The sequence below is a fragment of the Rhinoderma darwinii genome, chromosome 3 (assembly GCF_050947455.1).
Source record: "Rhinoderma darwinii isolate aRhiDar2 chromosome 3, aRhiDar2.hap1, whole genome shotgun sequence".
In the NCBI taxonomy this organism is placed as follows: domain Eukaryota; kingdom Metazoa; phylum Chordata; class Amphibia; order Anura; family Rhinodermatidae; genus Rhinoderma; species Rhinoderma darwinii.
In genome coordinates this window covers 352,875,000-352,901,019 of record NC_134689.1, presented here as the reverse complement: position 1 = coordinate 352,901,019, position 26,020 = coordinate 352,875,000, and the positions used below count along the sequence as shown (strand labels likewise).

The 26,020-nt window shown below is 42.7% G+C and overlaps 1 protein-coding gene across 1 annotated transcript in view; it reads left to right on the top strand.

Moving 5' to 3' along the window:
* The first annotated feature begins 20,284 nt into the window (after nucleotides 1–20,284).
* Nucleotides 20,285–26,020, top strand: part of ARHGAP25 (Rho GTPase activating protein 25) — a 42,333-nt gene continuing 36,597 nt past the window's right edge. Inside the window, exons 1-2 of the mRNA XM_075855341.1 lie at nucleotides 20,285–20,475; nucleotides 21,754–21,841. Coding sequence (XP_075711456.1) covers nucleotides 20,293–20,475; nucleotides 21,754–21,841 — 271 coding nt within the window. The 5' untranslated portion in view covers nucleotides 20,285–20,292. The remainder of the gene's footprint in view (nucleotides 20,476–21,753; nucleotides 21,842–26,020) is intronic.

Sequence of the window (26,020 nt, the reverse complement as noted above, 5' to 3'; positions counted from 1 at the left end):
ATTATCTTGATAAACATCGGCCACAATTCTCTCATCAAAATGAGTTCATTGTGGATATGTTGGAATTTGTTCTGACCCATAACTGTTTCTGTTTTGATAATAAATATTACTTGCAGGTGGAAGGCACTGCAATGGGATCATCGTGCGCTCCCTCTTATGCATGCCTCCACCTGTGCTACTGGGAATCGGTGGCTGTCTATCCTTGTGAGCAATTTAAGGGACATGTCTTTTGTTGGTATAGATATATCGACGATATCTTCATGATATGGAAGGGTACAAACGAACAGCTAAAGAACTTTGTGGGGATGCTCAATTCCAATAATTGTAATATCCATCTGACATATACTGCCAGCGTTCAGGAGATCAGCTTCCTTGATCACCATCACCCAAAGTCTCTTATACAAGGCATTCTGGTAGGCCAGAAACTGCTCTGACTTTGACCAATTTAAGAGGGAAGCCAAAGACCTTGCACTTAGGTTCAAACAAAGGGGATACTCAGGGAAAAGCATAAAAAGAGGATATAACAGGGCTTTACACACTGATAGAAAAGCTCTCCTATATTATCAAAGTCAAGAAAAAACAAATGAAAACCCTATTAATAAAATGAATGTAGTCTCGAAAACACAAAATAAAGTCAGATTTAGTTCTAGATATTGTCAACAATGGGGAAAAATAAGAGAAATCTTGCAAAACAATTGGTCACATTTAACACTCAGTGACGAAATACAGAATATGGTTGGTGACTACCCCAGTATGACTCCAAGAAGAGCACCTAATCTGTGTGATCTCCTTGTCATATCGGAGTTCAGAAGATCAGATGTTCTAGCATGGCCAACTCATCCCTTTAAGGGAATGTTTAAATGCGGCACATGCTCTCAATGTAAAAAAATCAAATGTGTCCTCAGACTCAAGTGGCCTTAAAGAATTTAATGTTCGAAGCTTCCTCAATTGCCGCTCTCGGATGGTCGTTTACTTAATATATTGTCCCTGCAAAAAAAATTACGTTGGGAAAACAATAAGGGAAGTACAGCTGAGAATCTCCGAACATGTAAGGGATATAAAGAAGGGAGAAGAAAAGAGTCCCCTAGCCATGCATTTTAAAGAATATCACAAACAATCGGCAGATGGACTATCATTCATGGCTATTTATCAACTCCCTAGAGGTAATAGGGGCAGTAATCGCGATTGGGTGCTGCTACAGAAGGAGAGCATGTGGATCTATAATCTTAAAACCATTAATCCCTTGGGCCTAAACAATGAACTTAAACTACATATGTTTCTTTGATGCGGCATGGGTCCCGGGACTCTGTGTGTTCGGAGTCGGGGACCGAGCCTGCATCTTTCATACGTGTGTTCTTTTTTCTTTTTCTTTCTCTTTTTTCTTTTTTTTTTCTCTTCTCTTTTTTTATGTTTTATTTGCTGATGTCCATCTAACGATGATCTAAGATTGAGTATTAACACAAAACAAACTTGTACACTTACCTGAGATTACACTGTGCACCTAGGATCGAAAGGAATTACGGCGATACTGACTTCTGATTGGCTGTGAGTCCATTAAAATGGGTGACCGGTGATGGTGTTGTTACGCTCTGAGGAAGTCACGTGGTGACGAAATGCGTCAGCGTACGCCCTCTTTCTGTGACATCACATGCCGAGCAGTGCGCAGACTCACCTGTGCAACCACTTGCTGCATACATATGACTGAATTGCATAACCTTCATGCTCCCTTCCAAAAGGAAGGGAGCACCCGGAGGCTTTCAGGACTCATATTTTGCTTCAAAATGTTTTAGGCCTCACTGTACATTTGGAGAGGCTTTGAGCTGCCAAAACGATAGAAACTCCCCATAAACTACACCATTTAGAAAACTAGACCCCTTAAGGTATTTATCTAGGGGTATAGTAAGTATTTTGACCCCACACACAGGTTTTTCACTAAATATATTGGAATTAGTCTGTAAAAATTAAAATCTACTTTTTTTCTGAAACAGCATAGACATTTTTTATATTTACAAGAAATAACAAAGAAAATGCACCCCAACATTGTCTCTCGATTACAAAAATACCCCATATATGGTAATAAACTGCTGTTTGGACCCACAGTAGGGCTTAGAAAGGGAAGGAGCGCCATTTCAATTTTGGAGTTCTGATTTTGCTGGAATGGTTTTCGGTGCAATGTCGCATTCGCAATGCACTGGAGGGACCAAAACATTGGAAACCCACCAAAAGTGATCCCATTTTGGAAAAACCTTCAAGGAATTTTTCTAGGGGTATAGTGAGCATTTAGACTCCACGGGTCTTTTGCAGAGTTTATTAGAATTAGGGCGCGAAAAATAATATCAACATTTTTTCCACTAAAATGTTGCATTTTCTCATTTTCACAAGGGATAAAGGAGGAAAAAAACAACCATTTTTTATAAAGGAATTTCTCCCGAGTACGGAAATACTCCATATGTGGTCATAATTTTTTTCATTAGAAATGAATTAACCCTTTCAGGACTGATCCATTTTTTGCTTTCTTATTTTAGATTTTCATTCCCTGCCTTCCAAGAGCCATCATTTTTTCATTTTTCGGTTGATTGAGCGGTGTGAGGGCTTATTTCTTGCGGGAGGAGCTGCAGTTTTATTGGTACCATTTTTTGGTACATAAAAAGTTATTAAAATTTTGTATTACATTTTTTTTTTAGAGCTAAGGTTTCAATTATTACATGATTTAAAGGTGTTCACCGTGCGAATTAAATAATGGTATATTGTAATAGTTTGGACTTTTACGGACGTAGTGATACCAATTGTGTTCATTTTTTTTACATTACTTTAGAAGAAAAATGGGAAAAGTTTTGTTTTTTTTAACTTTAAAAAAAAAAAAAATTCTCACTACTAATAACTTTAATTCTTCTACACATTTTATTAATCCACTTAGGGGACTTGATCCAGCGATCATTGGATCACTGGTACAATACAATACTAATGTATTGCAGTATATTGTTATTCTTACAGGCTTCTGTAACAGAGCGATCGCTGTACCTGTCCGTTAGTCCTGGGTGTCAGCTGTAATACACAGCTGACACCCGCAGCGTATGGAGCGGGCTCAGCACGTGAGCCCACTCCATACATCAACCCCCGCACTATGACGTGCTATTAAGTCATAGTGCGTAAAGGGGTTAGTGCACAGCGGATGGTTCAAAGTGAAAATTGCAATTTTTCACTGGTATGCCATTTTAGTGCATAATATGTTGTGCCCAGTTTGTGCCACAGAAGACAAATACCTCATAAAACGTTAAGCGGGTTCCGCCGGGTATGGCGATGCCATATATGTGGGCGCAAACTGCTGCTTGGGCATGCTGCAGGGCTCAGAAGGGAGGGAGCGCCATTTTGCTTTTGGAGCGCAGATTTTGCTTGGTAGTAGTTTTGTTTGGGGTTTTAGTGGTATTTCAGTTTATACTGTGGGGGCATGTGTAATCTGTGCGGAGAACATCAGGGCATAATATGAGGGTATAATGATGGGGTAAATAAATAATGTTTCATAGATATGTGGCCGGTGTCGCACTGATAAATGGCGCCCGATCTTATTCGCTTTTGGAATACTCTGCACATTTTGCATCGCCATATTCTGAAAGCCAGAACTTTTTTATTTTTTCTCCACCGGAGCTGTGTGAGGGCTTAATTGTTGCGGGACAATCTGTAGTTTTCATTGGTACTATTTTGGGGTACATGCGATTTTTTGATCACTTTTTATTACAATTTTTTGCAATCCTGACCAAAAACCAGGAATTCTGACAAAGTTTTTTAGGTTTCTATTTGCGGCGTTCACTGTACGCTATAAATGACATTTTTACTTTATTCTGCGGGTCGGTACGATTACGGCGATACCATATGTATATAGATTTTTTTCCTTTTTTTAGCATTTGCACAATAAAATCACTTATTTATTTAAAAAAATTATTTTCTGTGTTACCATATTCTGAGAGCCATAATTATTTTTTTTTTTAATCAAAAAAGCTGTGTAATCCGTCGCCGTATTTAAGGGGTTAATTGCCGAAAGCAGCGAAGATGGTCCGCTGACCGGCAAGACTGATGTGTCAGCTGTCTAGGACAGCTCTCAGCGCGGGCTTGTCGCTCTGTGTTTACACAGAATGACAGTTTGAAATACTGATGAAAATTAACGTCATAGTGCGCGATCTAGCAGCCGACCATGACGTTCATTTTCGTCATAGGTCGGGAAAGGGTTAAGCACAGTGTCTCTCGACATTTTGCCTCAGTACACAATAGCCAGTTCAACAGTATTACTATTACCCCTATAGAACACATCTCCCCTAATGTCGCAAATAGATTTAGTAAATTAAAGCAACGAGAGAACTATTGGATATTTAAACTGCAAACGCTACAACCAGAAGGCTTGAACGACATATCTGAATCATCTCTTGATTAATGCATACACGTAAATTTAGTAAGGAGTAAATTACTTACTTTTAATGAGATCTGTTCATGATTTTGCTTCCTTTTTCTTCTGCTCCTTGTTGACTTCTGCAGCCGCGTGTAGTTGCCTTTTCTCCAGGGACGCTTACTGGCGTCGCCTGTGTTACCTAGCAACCAGCGGCGCACTTTTAGTCAGGTTCTTAATATAAAGGAAATTTTTTAATGTATTTTTTTTTTTTAATTCATGACCAATGTAGTCCCCCCCCCATTCTTCTTACTAGCGTGAGTTATTGATTCTAAACTTAGTATTATTCTGCTGCAGGTATTGTTAATCATTTTAAATATTTTTTTAATCTTGTCTATTAATGAAAGATTTTATTTGCTTAAAGGGTTAAGCATATTTTAAAAGTATTGTCCAGTGATACATTGTGCATAATTTTGTTTCTTGCTTGTTTATTGTAATTTGTTTGTAAATTATGCTATTCTTCTTCCCTTTGACTTCCGTCTTTCTGGCGGCTTTTTTTAACTGCACTGAAGTATATAAGAGGGTGTAAAATGCGTGATTTTTATGGCCTGAGGAAGATGCTAATCCAGCATTGAAACGCGTGGCCACTGTATAATTTCCTATTAAATCGCTGAACATTTTCTCTGTTTACGTGATTAATCATCTTCACATCTCTGTATTTATCTTAAGTGTAGCAGCGCCCCCCAAGGATCCGTTCTTTTTCTACTAGCTTTTACTATTTAATTGATATGTGGAACACATTGATTGATTGAACGCATGATCTGCACACTGCCCTGTACCTAACGGGTCTATTTTTAGCTCACCACATTTCAATACTTGACCTTGAATCTTATGCTACAAATTGTTGCACTATCATTCATGATTTATGTGGGCTATTCATTAGGGACCCGGCCGGGCCTGTGGTGTCTATTTTTGTTTGTCTATTGCATGCATTGTTATTTTGTGTTTATTTTGTCAAATAGATACAGGATTGCACTTAGTGCTATTTCCTGTCATTTTTTAACTAATTGATAATACATTTTGATACTTTTATAAAATGCTGAGACGAGTGCCTATTTCCCAGTGGTTTCCCTAAAATACTCCCCCTTTTCTTTGCCCCTTCCCTATATGGCACTATCTACAAGGGGGAGGTAGGGGCACTATCTTCAAGGGGGGCTGTATGGCAGTGTCTACAAGGGGGGAGGGGGGCACTATCTACAAGAGGGGGTGAGACACTATATACAGGGGGGCTGAATGGCAATCTACGGGGGACAGTATGGCACTATCTACAAGGGGGAGCTGTATGATACTATCTACAGATGGGCTGTATGGCAGAAGAATCTACAGGGGGCAATGTCTACAAGGGGGGTCCTGTGTGTTACACCCAGGGGATTAGGGGCCCAGTCAACAGTTTGCTATGGGGCCCAGTCTTTCCTAGTTATGTCCCTGATCAGGTGCCTCTGCTGAAAGCTTGCAGAATGTTAAAACTTCTGTACAACAATTTCCTGTTGCTCTGGTTGATAAAGAGGCAGAGTTGTTAGCTAGAAAAAACCACAAGCAATTTTGTAAAAAAGTTCACACAAAAAGAGAGATAACTCCATAGCTTATAGAATAACAAATGGGAATAGCCCTAAAATAGTGCAAGATACTAGGGTCAAAATGGGGCAACCTCCTTGAGAGCCATTATGGGTCTTCCAGATATTTGTTACTTTTTACCCTTAACACCACAATGTGGGGAGAATGAAGTTCATCCGGCCTGGGATGAAGACCTGCTCAAGGCTAGGAGTAGTTGGGTTGAGGCAATATGGTTTCAAAACTTAAGACCATAAAAGAGCATTTAGGGTTGAACAGCATACGTTGTGTAGCTCAATGTAAATTAATGAGCTACATCGCAATGATAAAACTGCTTGAAAGCCCCTGTTGAACACAGATGAGCAGATCATACTGCTGGAACATCAACCCTGGGATGTATCTAGAATTCATAGGGCCCCATAGCAAAGTAAAGAATAGTCTTCCCACACCTTATTGACAGTAAACTGAACTGTAGTAATGCAAAAAAGCAGCAAGACTACTTTTATTTGAGCAGTTACCAAAGGATGGATAATAGAGTCATATAGCAGGTCATCTGCACCCAGGGGTGAGGTGAGTACCGTGTTCTTGACGGAACCAATAGCGCAGTCGACTGCGCTATTGATTCCGTCAAAATGACGGAACTCTGTCACAACGGTGACAGACGGAAACCATTAGCTAGGTTTCCGTGACCATTGAGTTCAATGGTGAGGGAAGCTGAGGTTTCCGTTTGCCTTTCCGCTGAGGGGTAAACCCGACGGAAAGCTCAGACGGAACCCCTCAGCAGAACACAGACGGTGATGTGAACACAGCCATACTGCCAGCCCTGCATATTAAAAAACAAACAAACAATGCTGCAGTTCTGTGAGAATAGAAAACCCTAGATTGAGTGTTGGACCTTTAGTGACAACATGTATATAAATAACTAATACTATTTTCTGGATACTAGAAATATGGCTCTAGAAATGTAGAGCTATTTTAAGGGGCACTTTATATATGCCACTATTTTGAACTAACTATATTACTAACTGTATGTACAGTGAAGGAAATAAGTATTTGATCCCTTGCTGGTTTTGTAAGTTTGCCCACTGTCAAAGACATGAACAGTCTAGAATTTTTAGGCTAGGTTAATTTTACCAGTGAGAGATAGATTATATTAAAAAAAAAAAGAAAATCACATAGTCAAAATTATATATATTTATTTGCATTGTGCACAGAGAAATAAGTATTTGATCCCTTTGGCAAACAAGACTTAATACTTGGTGGCAAAACCCTTGTTGGCAAGCACAGCAGTCAGACGTTTTTTGTAGTTGATGATGAGGTTTGCACACATGTTAGATGGAATTTTGGCCCACTCCTCTTTGCAGATCATCTGTAAATCATTAAGATTTCGAGGCTGTCGCTTGGCAACTCGGATCTTCAGCTCCCTCCATAAGTTTTCGATGGGATTAAGGTCTGGAGACTGGCTAGGCCACTCCATGACCTTAATGTGCTTCTTTTTGAGCCACTCCTTTGTTGCCTTGGCTGTATGTTTCGGGTCATTGTCGTGCTGGAATACCCAGCCACGAGTCATTTTTAATGTCCTGGTGGAGGGAAGGAGGTTGTCACTCAGGATTTGAGGGTACATGGCTCCATCCATTCTCCCATTGATGCGGTGAAGTAGTCCTGTGCCCTTAGCAGAGAAACACCCCCAAAACATAATGTTTCCACCTCCATGCTTGACAGTGGGGACGGTGTTCTTTGGGTCATAGGCAGCATTTCTTTTCCTCCAAACACGGCGAGTTGAGTTAATGCCAAAGAGCTCAATTTTAGTCTCATCTGACCACAGCACCTTCTCCCAATCACTCTCAGAATCATCCAGATGTTCATTTGCTCAAGTTACTCATCCACCCCTGCTGCTTCCCAGGACTACTTAAGGCACCTTCACCATCTCCCAAGTGCCTGAGCAATGTTGTTACCCACCTAGTGTTAGTCTGCAAAGGTTCCGTATCCTGTGTCCATGACTAGTTCTGTATCCCGAATCCTGTGTCCGTGACTGGTTCAGTATCTTGTGGCTGTGGCCGTGACCAGTCCTGCTTCCAGTAATCCAACACCAGCCTGCTTCCAGTAATCCGGCACCAACCTGCTTCCAGTAATACGGCACCAGCCTGCTTTCAGTTATCCAGCACCAGCCTGCTTCCAGTTATCCGGCATCAGCCGGCTACCAGTAATCCAGTACCAACCTGTATCCGCTACCTGCTATCTGACTGTGTCCAGCTGCGTCCAAGGTACCATCTACCAGTGACTGTATTACATCTGTCTGGCCAGCAGCTACTCCATTACGGCGGAGTAGCCCAGTGGTTCCACAAACTCATTGGACGTTACAGTTTGCTCAGACCATGGATCCCGCTGGCAAACCCAAGACTGCTCTTCAGGTCATGCAAGACAATATGCAAGACCTCCAACTATGCCAAGATCATCTTTTCCAGGCAGTTAACACCGAGTTGTTGAGGCTTTCCTAACCAATGCAAAATACATTTGAAGCTGCATGCTCATCTATTCCCGTCAGATCAGACCAAAGTAGCCTTCATTGTCTCTCTGTTGTCAGACCAAAGTAGCCTTCATTGGCTCCCTGTTGTCTGGCAAGGCCATGGCATGGGCAAATCCTATCTGGGAATGTGAATTACCGGAGTCTTCTGATCTGCAGCTTTTCTTTGACACTTTTCGCACTGTGTTCGAGGAACCTGGACGTACTTCTTAAGCCGCTGCTTCGCTTCTGTCACTTTGCCAAGGAGGTACGGCAGTAGGTGATTACAGATTATCGGACCAAGAGCGGCAGCATAGATGTTCTGCTAATCCCTGCAGGTACTGTGGAAGAAAGTAATTACGTGCGTCAGTGTCCTCAGAAGCTGGGAAACTCCAGAACCTAGAGGTGATAGGAGAATACACTTGGTGAATCTATGTACTCTGCAAAATTCTCTCCTGGATTTTCTACTATAGTCATTATCTTCACAGGTGAAGAATCTCATCCTGTTACCGCTTATCTGGATTCTGGAGCGGCCGGAAATTTTATACATCAAGCCTTAGTGGATCGTCTCCATTTATCTACGACTCCACTAAAGAAACCCCTTGCAGTGGCTTCAGTGAATGCACGTCCGCTGCCGGATCCAATTATCTCCACCACTGAACCATTGAAATTACAAATGGGAGCTCTACACACTGAACTGATAGCCTTCTATGTTGTTCCTGAAGCTATTAATCCAATCCTGCTAGGACTTCCCTGGCTTCATAAACATTCTCTGATTCTTGACTGTAATTCCAGAGAAATTCACCAGTGGGGACCTCGTGTCTACGTAACTGTCTGTCCCAGGTTCATCCTGTCCAACCTCCTGTACCTCAGTCTCCTACAGGTCTGCCTCCACAGTATGCTTGTTATGCTGATGTATTTAATAAGAAGGAGGCCGAGACTCTGCCTCTGCATTGTCCCCACGATTGTCCAGTCAAGTTGCTCCCTGGGACTATCCTGGGTATATCCCTTCTCTCTGTGTAAGACCCAAGCCATGTCAGCATACATCAAGGTGAACCTTGAGAAGGGGCTCATAAGAAAGTCTACCTCTCCTGTCGGAGACTGTTTCTTCTTTGTTGAGAAAAAGGATGGATTCCTCCAGCCTTGTATCGATTATCATGGTTTGAACCAAATCACTGTCAAAAAAATGTACTCCTTACCGCTGATCTCTGAGCTCTTCAACAAAACATGTGGGGCCAAGATTTTTACAAAGTTGGATCTACGCGGGGCTTACAATTTGATCTGTATCCGTAAAGCTGATGAGTGGAAAACCGCATTCAACACCAGAGACATTCACTACGAATATCTTGTGATGTCCTTTGGACTGTGCAATGCTCCAGCTGTGTTCCAGGAATTCGTGAACAACCTATTCCCGGATCTACTGTATGTCTGTGTGGTGGTGTATCTGGACGATATCTTGATCTACTCACCAGATCTGACTACTCACCGGAAGCATGTCCGCCAAGTTCTGTCGCAGTTAAGGGGGAATAATCTCTATGGCAAATTAGAAAAGTTTGTATTCGAAAATAAATCCTTGCCCTTTCTGGGGTATATAGTTTCCGATCATGAACTCCAGATGGACCCGTAAAAGGTAAAATCTGTCTTATGTTGACCTCATCCTCAAGGTCTTCGTGCCATACAGAGATTTTTGCGCTTTGCAAATTTCTATCGCCAGTTCATCCCAAACTTCACATTACTCACCGCTCCTATCTCTGCTCTCACCAAGAAGGGGGTGAATGCTAAAGATATGTCTTGGCAGTTCTCATTGGAGGTTGACGCCTCTTCCATTGGTTCTGGAGTACTTCTCTTTAAAAAAAACCTCCAAGGGTAAAGCTGTCTCCTGGGGCTTCTTCTCAAAACCCTTCTCTACAGCCTAAAGGAACTACTCCACTGGATACCATGAGCTACTTGCCATCAAATTGGCCTTAGAAGAATGGAGACATTTGCTAGAGGGTTCTGCTCATCCAATTGTCATCTACACTGATCACAAGAATCTCACTTATTACCAGTCTGTACAACGTCTGAACCCACGTCAATCCAAATGGTCACTTTTTTTTTGCCAGATTTAAATTCCAACTTTATTCCTGTCCTGCTGACAAAAATGTCACGCCTGATGACCTGTCTCGTTCGTTTGAGACAGATGACCTAGAACAAGATCCTCAACATATTATTAACCCTTCCTGTATTGTCCCTGTTAACCCTCTGCAGATCAGAGACATTCCCCCTGGGAAAATGTTTGTTCGCCCAATTGAGAGGAAGAAAATTCTCTTCTGGGGTCATAACTCCAAGTTGGCAGACCACTTGGGCATTCGCAAGACTCAGGCCTTTATCTCTCATAACTATTGGTGGCCCATGTTGCCCAAAGATGCTATGGACTAGGTCTCCTCTTATACCAAGTGTGCTTAAAATAAAGTTACTCACTCCAGGCCTGTAGGTCTACTCCAGCCCTTGCCAGTTTCGAACAGCCCTTGGCAACACATAGCCATGGATTTCATTACAGATCTTCCTCTCTCTGATGGATTCTCCACCATTTGGGTTGTTGTGGATAGTTTTTCCAAGATGGCACATTTTGTTCCTGCTTGGTCTTCCCTCAGCTCCTCGTCTGGCAAGTCTATTTGTTCAACATGTTTTTCGTCTGCACGGATTGCCCCTCCATATCGTGTCTGATCAGGGCATGCAATTCACAACCAAATTCTGTTGCAGCCTGTGCAAACTTTTATATGTGAAAATGGACTTTTGGTTTGCATACCACCCGCAATCCAACGGCCAAGTTGAAAGGACTAACCAAGTGCTTGAAAATTATCTTCGCCATTTTGTATCTGCTCAACATGACAACTGGGTACATCTACTTCCGTGGGCCAAATTCTCTTATAATAATCACATAAGTGAATCTACTGCTACATCTCCATTTTTCATTGTTTACAGCCACCATCTTCGTGTCCCTCTTCCTGTACCTGCTACATCTCAAGTTCCTGCAGCTAATGTTTCTTTTGGGAGTTTTCTCCAGATCTGGCAGCAAACCAAGTTTGCGATCCTGTAGGCGGTGGATCGCATGAAGAAGTATGATGATAAGAAAAGAAGGCCGCCCTCTCAGTTCCTTCCCGGAGTTAAGGTCTGGTTATCTTCTAAGAATATACGCCTGAAAATTTGCCCCTAGGTTTCTCGGTCCATTTGACGTCTTGCAACAGATTAATCTGGTGTTATGTTTACCTCCTACCCTCAAAATTCCCAATTCCTTTGATATATATCTCCTGAAACCTGTGATCCTCAACCTATACAACAGGTCCTGTAATTCTACTACTGCCCCCAGGGGTTTGGCTGATGTCTTTGAAGTCAAGGAGGTTCTTGGAGGAAAGAATTTGTATTTTGTGGACTGGAAGGGCTTTGGTCCTGAGGAGAGATCTTGGGAGCCTGAAGAGAACATTGATATCTCAGCTCTTATCAAGAAGTTCCTTCTGCACTATGGACCTAAGTAGAGTAAGAGTAGGGGTGGGGGTACTGTAACGCTGGCGGCGGGCCCCACATCTGCCAGCGGTCCCTGCCACAAGGTCTTGTACCTACCTCGGCACTCTCTGTTTTCTGCAGCTCACAGCCGCCGGATCTCTGGTGAGCGCATGCTCCGGCCGCCTATTAAAGGGCCAGTGAGCGCGAAATTCCAAAGTTATCCAACCATCCCTGCTGCTTCCCAGGGGTACTTAAGGCACCTTCACCATTTCCCAAGTGCCTGAGCAATGTTGTTACTAATCCGGTGTTAGTCTGCGAAGGTTCCATATCCTTTGTCTGTGGCTAGTTCTGTATCCCGAATCCGGTGCTCGTGACTGGTTCTGTATCCTGTGTCAATGACTATCCTGTATCCAGTGTCCATGACCAGTCCTGTATATGTGTCTAGTCCTGTACCCTGCATCTTGAGTCAGTGTCCGTGACCAGTCCTGCATCCTGAGTCCACTGTCCGTGACTAGTCCTGATTCCATTAATCCAGCACCAGCCTGCTTCCAGTATTCCAGCCAAGCCTGCTTCCAGTAATCCGGCACCAGCCTGCTTCCAGTAATCTGGCAATAGCCTGCTTCCAATTATCTGGCACCAGCCTACTTCCGGTTATCCAGCACCTGCCTGCCTCCAGTTATCCGGCACCAGCCTGCTTCCAGTAATCCGGCACCAGCCTGCTTCTAGTAATCCAGCATCAGCCTGCTTCCAATAATCCAGCAGCAGCCTGCTTCCAGTAATCCGGCACCAGCCTGTATCCACTATCAGCTATCTGACTGTGTCCATCTGCCTCGAAGGTACCATCTAACAGTGACTGTATTACATCTGTCTGGCCAGCAGCTACTCCGTTACGGCGGAGTAGCCCAGTGGTTCCACAATCCCATTGGAAGTTACAACTGCATCTGTACTTTACTGTCTGTTTGAGTGGATTCAGCAGCGTATTTAATCCGTGGCATTGCAATGAGTAAAATATGCTGCAGATTTCCTGAACGTGTAAGCATAAAAGTTACAGGAAAAAATATGAAAGAAATCCTCCAGCTCACCTTGTCACGAGAAGGATGTAGGAATCAGCACACGGATCCTCGTGTCGGCACACGCAGAAGATACAGCAGAACCAGGGGAGTTGGAACCAGCGCTGGTTCCAACTCCCCTGGTTCTAAGCATAAAAGTTGTATCGTTTTTCCTTTGTTGCCCGCAGCGGCGGGGGTCCGCATGCCATTTCACTGTTTGCCTCAGGCAGCAGAAAGGCTAGGAGCACCCCTCTCTGCACAAAGGAGCCAGTTGACGATTACATGTGATGCCACATGGTAGTCACTGAGCTGCACGTTGTGAGGTTTGATGGAAATGGATATGTTATATCGCATGGGTGAAAGGGCACTGCAGTTATCCGATAACTATCACTGTGCTGTCTGTTATTGTATTCTTCCCAAAAGAAACTTAGTGTGAAAAGAACAAGTACAGATTCTACTGCTGATACATGTTAAGGGATAGAAACAGGCCCATCATACTGTAGTCTCAGCCGCTGAGCTTCAGTGGTTGCTATTCCAATTTTAACAACTGGCTGCAAATAGAGCACATACAAAGGTGCAGGCAGTGGCTCTACCTATATAACCTACATAAAAGTACTCGAGCAGTGGCCTTATGTTCCTTTGTGTCTCCTTCTATACTTAAAGGTAAAGATACATTCTCACATGGTTTGCCATTCTTTTTTTTATTTCCCCCCTCTAAATGATTTCAGTTTGTTTTTCAATGGAATTGTACAGATTATGGGTCACATTAAAGGTGGAAAAAGTTCTTAAATGATTCATCTTGTACTGACTTTGTAACATGACAAAAACATGGCATTTTAACAGGGGTGTGTAGACTTTTTATATCCACTGCTTATATACATATGCATGATAGTAGCAGCTCTTTTTATAAGATCCACTTGTATAATCTGCAGATCCTACGCTCAGTGCTGTTCATGGACGGGCTTCATTGACACGTAAATACCTCTACTTATCATATTCCCCCTGCACCCCTTTGTATTCTGGTTATAGGGCATATGGACTTCAAAAAAGGGGGGTCCCCAGCTTGGGAGCCCCCTTTATATGAGCAAGAGTAATACTGCATACACCCCTGTAATGGCATCCTATAATCCCTGTACCTGTACTAACAGTTGTCTGAATTTTAAGTTATTTTCTTTTGATTTACTGGCGTCCTTCTGTTACACTAATGTTTCCATCACTTTCTGGATTTTCACCAAACTACTTTACATACTGATCAATCATAGATTAGATGTCTATTTTAATTATACATAAAAAGAATTAGAAATGAAAGGCGGTATACTACAATCTCTTAAATTTACTTTAGACCTCTTAGGAGATGCTCCTCGGAGTGTAAATCCACGTTTCTAATGTAGAATTAAAAAAATGAGTGCTCTATGTTGTTTAGTAGCTTCATTTACATGCACTCATTGATTTCAGTATGGGGGAGAGTAGGAGGAGACTTGAGTTACTTCTTCCCGGCAGAAATAGATCACTTATTGAGTGGCTCTAATGTACCACTCCCACTTTACCTAAGGATAGTACCAGTAAGAATACTAAAGACAAGCGCAGATTATAGTACATCGCCATGTAACAAGGTCATGTAATATGACCATAATGTCATTGCCTCTCACAGTGGGTTCATCTCATGCCTAAGCAACCTATTAAATGACTGGTCACGTGGGAATACTGGGAATGTGTACCCATCTCTAGGAAGGAGGACTGGGGATTCTTATTCTTAGGATCAGTAGCACGTCCAGCAGTCAGATACCTACCAATCAGATATTTATATCATATCTGTGACACATTTTCTGACACATATGAATGTGTCAGAAAAAGTGGACGGAAAACAATGGCAGGTCCAACCTTGCATTGTTTTCCCCATTGACTAATATGGCATCTGCTGCCCTAGGGGAGAGACTGACACACCGTCCGTGGCCCTGTCATCCTCTTAAATTTTGCAAATTTGCAAATGAGCGAGCCTGAGCCCTGCCAGCCATTTAGAAACCTTGACAGGGCTCCTGTGCTGGCTCAAGACTCATTAAAAAGTTTTTCCTATTACCTAAAAGTACTCCAGCTCCTTTATTTGACATCTTATGTAAACTTTTGATCCCTCGATCACAGGATCAGTATAGCCGGTTGGTGGGTGCAGATACACCCCCTAACTTTCTCATTGTTACAGTATGTAATAAGTCCTAACATAAAAAGTTCTAGCTGGTGACAGAAACCTGTTAACAATTTTTCACTTTGTGTTTCATTTTGACATATTCTAACAATCAGATGCATGCTATAAATAAACACTACTGACTGCCAAGGTACATGCTACAAAATAGTAACTAGTCCAAGTGTAGAAAGTTCAGTGGTCAGGAATATCAGCAGCAATTGAACAGTTTGTATGTTGCTTGTGCTGTTTCCTTGGGCACCTGGCTGTAAATCAACAATCTGCTCTAAACGTTCTAGATCATAGACTATTATAGCTACCAATTGTCGGATTACAGTTCTGTTTACTAATATCCTCTTCTTCTATCTCTGTTATTCTAAATATAATCATCATCATTCAGACTGTAAAGTTGATGGTTTATAGAATTTGCCAAATAATTTTCATGGTGAGTCGCAAATTTTATTGACTCTCCAAGAGAGAACAAGTTTTAAAGATATTCTTTTATTGTATAGTCATGGCCTGAGTGTTATCAGATTTAACATTTTATCTCATGTAAGAGATATAATGTTTTATTATCTTGGGTGGAGAAGTGTTATTCCCACCTAAAGTCTTTATTTTATTTTCCTTAGTTTCAATAAACATTAAAATCTAAGTCTAATCATGCCATTCGATCCAATATATTTGTCACGTAGGGTTCGTGGGCCCACTGGGCCGTACCGCATTGGCGGTATGGCAGCTGGCCAACAGGGCGCAGGTCAGAGTCTATAGTTTATATAGGGTACCTGTGGCAACTCGGACAGTAGCAAGGCAGGCATGGCAGGAACTAGGCAGCAGGTAGACGTCAGGCGTGGATAAGCAGGACAGGCGTGGTATACAGCACAGCACGGCTACAGCTAAGCACGGCACTAGATCAGGATACAGGATACAGGAACAGTAAACACTGGGAGCAGGAAACACTAGAGGACCATTTGCAAGACAGACTAGGAATGCAACAACAAAGCTCAGGCGTGGGAGGATGGGGCTGGGACCTTCTTATAGCCCAGGGTGCTCTGGACCAATTAGCTCAATCACCAACATGCTTGCACTCTGGCTTCTCAAGTCTCGACTGAACTCGTGAGCGCACCCTGGTGGTCACTGTGGACCAGGATGGCCGTATGTGCAGACATCTCTTGAGAGAAGGGCGTCGACTTGATGGAAGGAGTTCGTGGTCAGCGAGTGTGTTTTTCCATCCTTTTTCCTTGCAGCTCGTTCATCTGAGCGGTAGCAAATGTGTTCAGTACGCGCTTTATGTCAATCTAACTCGCTGCCTTCTTCGTACGCAGTTCCGCTGCTAGATACACTAGTAAATCTTGCTGACCCCTCATGGTAAGTGTGGTTGAGACGATCACACCTCATCCTCCTCACAATCTTTGTCTGTCCCTACACAGTTTTATCCCCCACCATTTCAACCCCCCATCTTCTTCTACTATAGTGGATGGCCGGGGTCTCGGGAGTGCACCTGCCGGCGCATGTGTGGTGCCTCCCAGCCCTGCCAACTCTCTTCAGCTGTATTCAGATCTGTGGACGGCTCCAGGGCATGCGCAGTAACCCTGGAGCCATCCACAGATCTGATTATAGCTGCAGAGAGTTGGCTGGGCCGGGAACCACCGCGCATGCGCCGGAAGGCACATTTCCGAGACCCCGGCCATTCTCTACAGTAGAAGATGTAAACGGTGCGCAAGCTCGGCCACCGCTGAAGGACTGCAGCGGTGGTCGCAACCCTAGGCAATGAGCGAAATACAAAGAGGGGGACTTAGCATCTCACAAGAGGATTATCTAGAGCAGAGTAAAGATTTAAAAAATCAAGGTATTTGGTAAAGTTGCTTATTTTAGATTTACTAGCATTTGAGATATGAGTTTAATGTAGATAAATATAAGCTTGTGCACTATGCCATTTTTACAGTTATATATTAAATAGTGAAACACTGGACACTGAAACTGACATGGGTATATTGGCGGACAGTAAATTAAACCTTAGCAAACAGTGTCAGGCAGCTGCTGCGAAGGCAAATAAAATTATGGGATACATCAAAAGATGCATAGATTCTAGCGATGATGAGAACATAGTTTTGTTTGACCAGGCATGTACCATTGTGTGCAGTGTTGGGCACCTACATATATTAACTGCAGCGATAGGATGACGATAAAAAGAAAGATTACCTTAGTTACCTGATAACTATGCACAAATATATCAATAAACAATAGAAAGTTCTGTCTAATAATCATTCTATACCTAGGCCTGTAACCTTGGCAAGGGGGCATCTACTATGTCTAAAGGAAAGACGGTTTCACCATCATTATAAACGATGTAAGAGCAGTGCAGTGAAATTCTGTCACAGGATGTTTTGATAGTTAATATTTTAAATACTTTCAAAATTGGCCTGAATGTCTTTCTTGAAAGAGCTTAATTACTGGAGATGGGTTGTTAATCCAGGTATTTATTCCGATTGTTATATTTTGAGTCGGGAAGGAACTTTTTCCTTTGATATGGGGCAATGTACTGCTACTTCATAGGGTTTTTGCCTTTGCCTTCCCCTAGATCAACATGGCAGGAGAACAGGATGAAATTGATGTATTTGTGACTTTTTTCAACCTTACTATTACAAATCTAGTCAACGTTTCAGTGGCAGGATGCAGTGGCGTAACTGCCACTGTAGCAGCCATAGTGGCTGCTATGGGGCCCGGCGGCATGAGGGGGGCCATGTCCCCCATCGTCACGGGCCCCTCCATGTCCGGTGGCGCCGCTGGCAACCGCTATGGCTGCTACAGCAGCGGCGCCACATTCAATAGTATCTGCGTCCTTACTATTGAATGCTATGATAGAGCAGGGAGGTATCTCCCTACTCTGCCATTTACTAGGCTACAGGCAACATTCGGACGGGATCCCTGAAAAAGCCGGAGTGATGAAGTCAATGGATCACGCCGGCCTATGCAAGGATCACATCGGCGATGATTTGCTCTGTTTGTCACGGGAACGGGGCCTAGGCGAGTATGAAGTTTTATTTGTTTTGGGGTCACTATATGGCGGTATCTACAGGAGGGTGTCACTATATGGTGCTAGCTACAGCAAAGGGGCTGTATGGCACTATCTACAGGCGGGGGTGGGGGGGGGGCTGTATGGCGCTATCTACAGGGGGATCTGTATGGTGCTATCTACAGGGGGGCTGTATGGTGCTATCTACAAGGGGGGCTTTGTGGCAATATCTACAGGGGGGCTGTAGGGCACTATCTACAAGGGATTGATGGGGGCGCTATCTACAAGTGGGGTATGACATTGTATACAGGGGGGCTGTATAACACTGTCTACAGGGGACTGTATAGCACAGTCTACAGGGGGCTGTATGACACAATCTACAAGGGGCACTATCTACAAGGGGGGCTGTGTGTGGCACCTAGGGGAGGGGGAGCCCTGTCAAAAGTTTGCTATGGGGCCCGGTCTTTCCTAGTTATGCCCCTGGCAGGATGAGTGTAATTCTGCACTATCTAAGTTTTATTTTGCTTAAAAATGTTTTCCAATTTGGACAAACCATTTATTTATTTTTTAAATCAAACTTTTCTGGTGATCAGCAGATCGATGAAGATCTAGCTTCTCTAACTCTCAGCTGTTACTGACGAGGAAAGCTAATTTCCCCTGCAGTTGCCACTGTTACATGGCACCAATTGAAATGATAAGGTGACTATTATCATGGTCAGAAATGCAGTGGCTTTCCTCTTTGGCTCATGTGTGGGTCCCGAGCAGAGGTGACATCCTTTTACCCCTCGGGTCTGGCGCTTGAAATGTAATAAACAGAAAATTGATTAGTGTCACATTCATTTTGAATCCTTATAGTGTGTGGGTGCCCCCCAAAAACGAGAGGATTATTGGCATGTAATAGATTTAATGTACTATTAGCATCATACAGTTTCTCCCCTTCCCTGAACACTGTGATCTCATCTCCTATTGCGAGATTACGTTATGCAGGGAAGGGGACAAGCTGTATGATGCTGATAGGACAGTGTCATACACCCAACTCAGACACCGCCTCCAGTGAAATCTCAGCGTTACCGCCTCTTTGGCTAGTATAGCCTAATTAACATAATACGAAAATGGCTCATAACTCGGAAAGTAAAAAACGGATTGGGATACCATGAACACTGACATAATCAGCGTGACTGCGTCTATGACATGATGTCCTGGTGACAGATCTTCTGTAATTAGAGCGGTTCTGTCATGAGACTCTGTTGCTAAGGGCAGCATAGTGTGGGGACAGGTCCGTTCTGCTATTAGCCAAAACGGCATAAAATATATTGTGCCGTTTAGCTAATAGGAGCTTTCAAAGAATACACTTGTCTCATAGTTATGAGTCCGGAGTATTCATGCGGAAAGTGCTCCCCATGCCTCTGCCAGCCTCCCCCTGCCCTCCTCGTGAATACTGCGGACTCATAACTATGAGGGCAGTGCATTCTTTGAATGCTGCTATTAGCTAAATTGCACAATATTTTTCTGTTCCATTTTGGCTAATAGGAGAGCAGACCCCGTACATAGAGCAGCAGAGTCTGATGCAAATCCACTGTAACTCTTCTAAAAGTGAAGATGAAGTTGTCGTTTATTAAAGGCAATATATTTGGTTGCTTAATTCTGCATGTGTCTGTTCACAAATCTATAAATGTTTTATGCAATTTCCACAGTTTGGGGGAAAAACAAGTTTATGCAAGGAAACATGACGATAGTTATACGCCGCAATGTAAGCAGTGAAATGTTATTACAAACACTCACGAAGAGTGGACTTATTTTTATCTGCCCTTCTACTCACTAAAAAACACTCCTACACACTAGAGGAAGTATATTTTGAAACCTGCTTTTTGGCCACTTCCTTAAAGATTCTATAGCCAGAAACCAGATGTTATTTCGACCCAAGTTCCTGTGATATCACAGACCATGTCTGCTGCAACATGGTGACAGGACCCTGATCCTATATATGGTTTATAGCTTTTAAAATATACGTTAATCACATTTAACCCCCTGTGGTCACCAACTATTTAATTATCCCATCCTACAGTACGGTCAGTCAGCATGATGACAAGTGATCCTACATTGTCTTCCGGACGGTTGCACAACTGTTTGGAGAAGCCAGTAAAATGTGGTTGGTTGAAGAAGCAACAAAAATCATTTGTGAAGAACTGGCAGCAGAGGTACTTTATACTGAAAGGACAGTATCTCTACTATTACAAAGATGAGGATGACAGCAAATGCCAGGTAAGAGCAATCTATCTATCTATCTATCTATCTATCTATCTATCTGTCTGTCTGTCTGTCTGTCTGTCTGTCTGTCTGTCTGTCTGTCTGTCTGTCTGTCTATCTATCTATCTATCTATCTATCTATCTATCTATCTATCTATCTATCTATCTATCTATCTATCTATCTATCTATCTATCTATCTATCTATCTATCTATGTATCTATCTATCTATCTATCTATCTATCTATCTATCTATCTATCTATCTATCTATCTATCTATCATCTATTCATCCATCCATCCCCTTCTATATGCGTTATTTAGTCTCCTCATCTTGTCATCTCATATAACTTCTCTTATTCTGTATTCCTGTATCTGTCTCTTTTCCACAGTTTGTGGAGTCATATGTAGAGGCAGGTATCCAATGTTTGAATAGTTCCTATGTCATCATAACAAGGATGCATAATACTAATGTTATTCAATAATACTGTAGTCTCCCTTTAATATATTCCGTGTACTGACTATGCAGTGCCTTAGTGACCATGTATAATCTTCTGGCCCTGCCATATTGAAGTTCGGAACTAAATTCTCATAAACCCAAACATATAAATACACACAGGGACAAATTATTTATTAAGTCATGGGAGCCAATTTTCGAATGCCGGCATACTGCCAAATGGTACGCCAATATGCAAGTACATTATAATGTTTGCCATATATTTCTCAAGATGGAGAATGTCTTATGAGAGAGATATGATGCACGTTGCTGAACTACACCAGGTTGTACCTGGAGTACACACCTTTTCTAAAGGGGAAAAAATGTCATGCCCCCTTTTTATGACACCTACAAAAATGTGAGTATTGGAAAAGGTATCAGGGAAGGTTGATAAACATTGTGTCCATGCTGGAAAACTGGTGCAATTCGATTAGTAAATCTGCTCTTTGGGTCTTGGTCAAGGTCACAGTGAGCAAGGAAGCAATACTAGCCACAATTAATGTCTCTGACCAGGAAAGATCATTTTCCGTATACATCGAGTCTATGATAGATCATGGTTAATATTTACTGGGGTTTCAGCAGTCTTTTTTGTGTGTTTTATAGTTTCACCTTCTTCTTAAGACACTTAAGTGTACTCCATGAGCATATCTTCATACTATTGCTCTTCTGTCTGCTATTTCATGCATAACTGGATGTGCCGGTCAAGCACTGTAACATAGAATATTATAATCCCGTTTCACTGATGTTCTCCTGAATTGCATTAGGCTTTGTCTCCTACTTTTTGTCTTTTATTCACTTAAGGGTTTCCTGTTTTTACCAAGAAGCACAGTCAGTGAGGTCTCATGCAGCCCCGATGATGCAGGAAAATTCATCTTTGAGGTTATTCCAGGTAAATACTTGCATACTTAGAAAACTTTACAGCTCAATTACTCTGTTATTCCTCCTGGGATGCATAAATAAATTGACAATTGTGTGTTTCCATTCCCCTTGTCAATCGGATAATTCCCTACACACTCTGACACTGTTCGTATTTATTGGACACTGTCAGAGTGTGTAGGAACACTCTTTATTGATGAAGAGGACAACACAGTTTTTTTGAAAAAAGATGCTTCAGAATTGTTATTTTATGGGTAAAACAAGTATTTACTCAGACATGTCAGGAGAGCCGACAGATCCACTTTAACCCATTTGTGACATTTGTTGCCGTATATATGAAGCGGACTCAGGAGCTGAGCTCACTCCATACAGTACGCAGCAGGTGTGGGCTGTATATTACAACTGACAACTTGCACTCAGGGCCGATTCTAGCTTTTCTGCTGCCTGAGGCGAAAATTTAAATGGCGCCCCCCAGATTTTGATTGACATCTCCCTGGCTGTTCTACATCACTAGCACCTCCACCAACCCTTGCAGATGCACCGTTGCCTTGTACTGCCATGCGCAGTGCAGCGATGTAGTACAAGGCAATGGCGCATCGGAGAATGTTGCAGGAGACTGGTAGTAAAGTATAACAGCCAGGGGGGATGTCAATCAAGCATGGAAAGTTGGATTTAGAGGCAGGACGATGTGACTCTTCAGGATAGTATATGGCGTGCGCCATTTTAAAAGTTAATTTTATGGATTTTGCTGCATCTGAAAAAAAACATACAGGGGAATGTTTGGAAATATTGTCAGGTCATGTATTACCTGACAGGTTCCCATTAAATAGACAATGAATTGAAAACTGCCCTGCATTTTGTTATTATAAATATATTCTATATAATTTTAGTATCAGAACCAAGCTCTGACATATACTGCTCCAGAACCAAGCTCAGTACATATATATAGCACCAGAATCAAGCTCAGTACATATATACAGCTCCAGAACCAAGCTCAGTACATATAAACAGCTCTAGAAGCAAGCTCAGTACATATATACAGTACCAGAACCAAGCTCAGTACATATATACAGCTCCAGAACAAAGCTCAGTACATATATACAACACCAGAACAAAACTCAGTACATATTATAAATATATCCTATATAATTACAGCACCAGAACCAAATTCTGACATATATGGCTCCAGAACCAAGCTCAATATATAAATACAGCCCCAGAACCAAGCTCAGTACATATATACTGTAAAGGATCTGCCAGACACAGCTTCTGTGTCGATGCCCATGGGTAATCAGTCTGCACCTGCTCCTAGGTCTGATAGAGTCACTCGATCTGCTACCACTCAGGCTGGTAGGCTCAGGAGTGGGAGAACCTATCACAGCCTGGCCAGACGGTTCTAGCGCCCGCCCTCAGTCTATTTATACCCTCATTTCCTGCTTGTCTTTGCCTGTGATTCTTTCCTGTTTCCTGGCTCTGCTGCTCCTGCTATTATTATTGACCTTGCTTCATTTTGACCCTGGCTTTACTGACTACGCTGCTACTCTGCGTTTGGTACCTCGTACACTCCTGGTTTGACTCGGCTCGTTCACTACTCCTGTTGCTCACGGTGTTGCCATGGGCAACTGCCCCATTTCCCTTAGCTTCTGTGTACCCTTGTCTATTTGTCTGTCGTACACATATTGAGCGTAGGGACCGTCGCCCAGTTGTACGCCGTCGCCTAGGACGGGCCGTGCAAGTAGGCAGGGACTGAGTGGCGGGTAGATTAGGGCTCACCTGTCTGTCTCCCTACCCCGTCATTACATATACAGCCCCAGAACCAAGCTCAGTACATATATATAGAGCCTCAGAACCAAGCTCTGTGCATATATACAGCCCCAAAACCAAACTCAGTACATATATACAACACCAGCACAAATACAGCTCAATTTAGTGCAACCCCTGCCGTATAGGTTTGTACGGCGTAAAACTACAGCTCCCAGCATGGCCCTTACAATGGTAAATCTATGCTGGGAGTTGCTGTTTCACAAAAAAAGAAATCATACCACCCATCATCTCGCTGCAGATCATACAGTGACTACAGTGCTGATTAGACGTAGAATAAACATTTAGATTAAGTGACTCGCCGGTGATGATCTCAGATTCTAGTTGTTCTTTTAATCTTTTTTTTCTCCATCCGGTCCAGACCTCTATGACGACTTCTCTTGGCCACATCCCATTTCTGCAGTTTGCCGCTCAGAGGTTTCAGCTTCTCACTTTTCAAACATTTCTGCACCTATAAATGAAGATAAAATTCTCAACGCCCCTAAATATAATAGCAACAGACACTGTCCCTGATTATAATAACACCATACACTGTGTCCCTGATTATAATTCACCATACACTGTCACACACACACACACACACACACACACACACACACACACACACACACACACACACACACACACACACACACACAGTGCTCACTGTAGATGGTGCCCCCATAGAGCCCCCTGTAGATAGTGCCCTATATAGTTCCCCTGTAGATCGTGGACCACATACAGCCCCCTGTAGATAGTGCCTCACATATTTCCGCCTGTCGATAGTGCCCCTCATATAGCCCCCCTGTAGATAGCGCACCACGTATAGCGACCCCTGTATATAGTGCCAAAATATATAGCCCCCTCTGTAGATAGTGTCGCAAATATAGCCTCCCCTGTACATTGTGCCCCACATATAGCACATTCTGTACATTGTGCCCTACATATAGCCCCTGTAGATAGTGTCCCACATATAGCTTCTCCTGTAGATTGTGCCCCACATATAGCCCCCCTGTAGATAATGCCACTCACACTTTTAAGTGGAAAAAAAACAACTTTACATGCTCACCTTGATACTTTTCCCGCGCCATCCTGTTTCAATGCAGGCCTGCTCTCTTCTGAGCTGGTCTGCTGGGGCTGAACAACGGTGCTGACTGGAAGGGCAGAATGACTTGCCCTGTCAATCAGCGCCTTTCAACAATGGAAGCGACGCGATGGCGTTGCCATCATCGTTGAAAGGCGCTGATTGTGGGGCAAGTCATTCTGCCCTGTCAATCAGCGTCATTGTAAGAAGCTGAATGGTCGCATACTGAACTTGCCCGGCCATTCAGCTCTTATGCATGTAATTTTATCTGCATCCTATAGATGCAGGTACAATTAGGGCAGGAGGGGGCAGCGGCTGATTTCAGTGGCACCCGCCGCCCCCTCAGAAAGGCAGCAAACAGCCTTCTGAGGCAAGAAGCTGCTTGAACTAAGGGCCAGGATAGGAGATAAATCCTATACCGGCTGTTTACCCACTTAGATACCGCAGTCAATAGGTGCTGCGGCATCTAAACTGTTAGACCAAAAAGGGTGGCCCCCATGTCACCCCATCTCCCCCCACGAAAAGCTTATGGGTTGTGTTGGCAGTTGTGGGCCTAACGAAAGCCCTCAGGTCTGCTCTCTTGGTCCTCTTTGAGGGGAAAATGTTAAATGCACAATACACTGCAATACATAAGTATTGCAGTGTATCATGCAAGTGATCCAACAATCGCATGTTTAAGTCCTTCAGTAGAATTAAAAATTTGTTTAATAAATGTTTTAAGGATATATAAAAACATATAAAAATTTCAAAAAACACTAGTTTTCCCATTTTTCCCGTAAAATAATGTAAACAATAAAAATACACATATTTAAAATAGCTGTGTCCGTAATGATCCAAACTAATACAATATAACAGTATGTATCCTGATGCCACAGAAAAAAAAAGGCAGAATGGCTTTCACCCATGGAATAATGTTACCATGTCATTTTTACCATTTTTGTGAATGCTGTAAAATCAAAAACACAGACGAATTTCTGTTTCTATCCATTCCATCCAACAAAATAACTTGTACAATTTCCCCAGTACATTATATAGTACATTAAATGAAGCCATTTGAAAATGCAACCCGTGCTGCAAAAAAACAATTCCTCATACGGCTGTGTCGACGGACAAATAAAAAAGTTATGGCTCTTGGAAAGCGGGGAGGGAAAATCAAAAATGCAAAATTTTAAATGCCTGCGTCCTTACCGGGTTAAGCAAACTGGATTTATTAAAAATGCTCCATACATAAGTGTGTTTAAAAACCAAAATGTTTATATGTAAATATAGTGCTGCTAGCTGATAATACTTTCCTGTGTTGGGGACTTT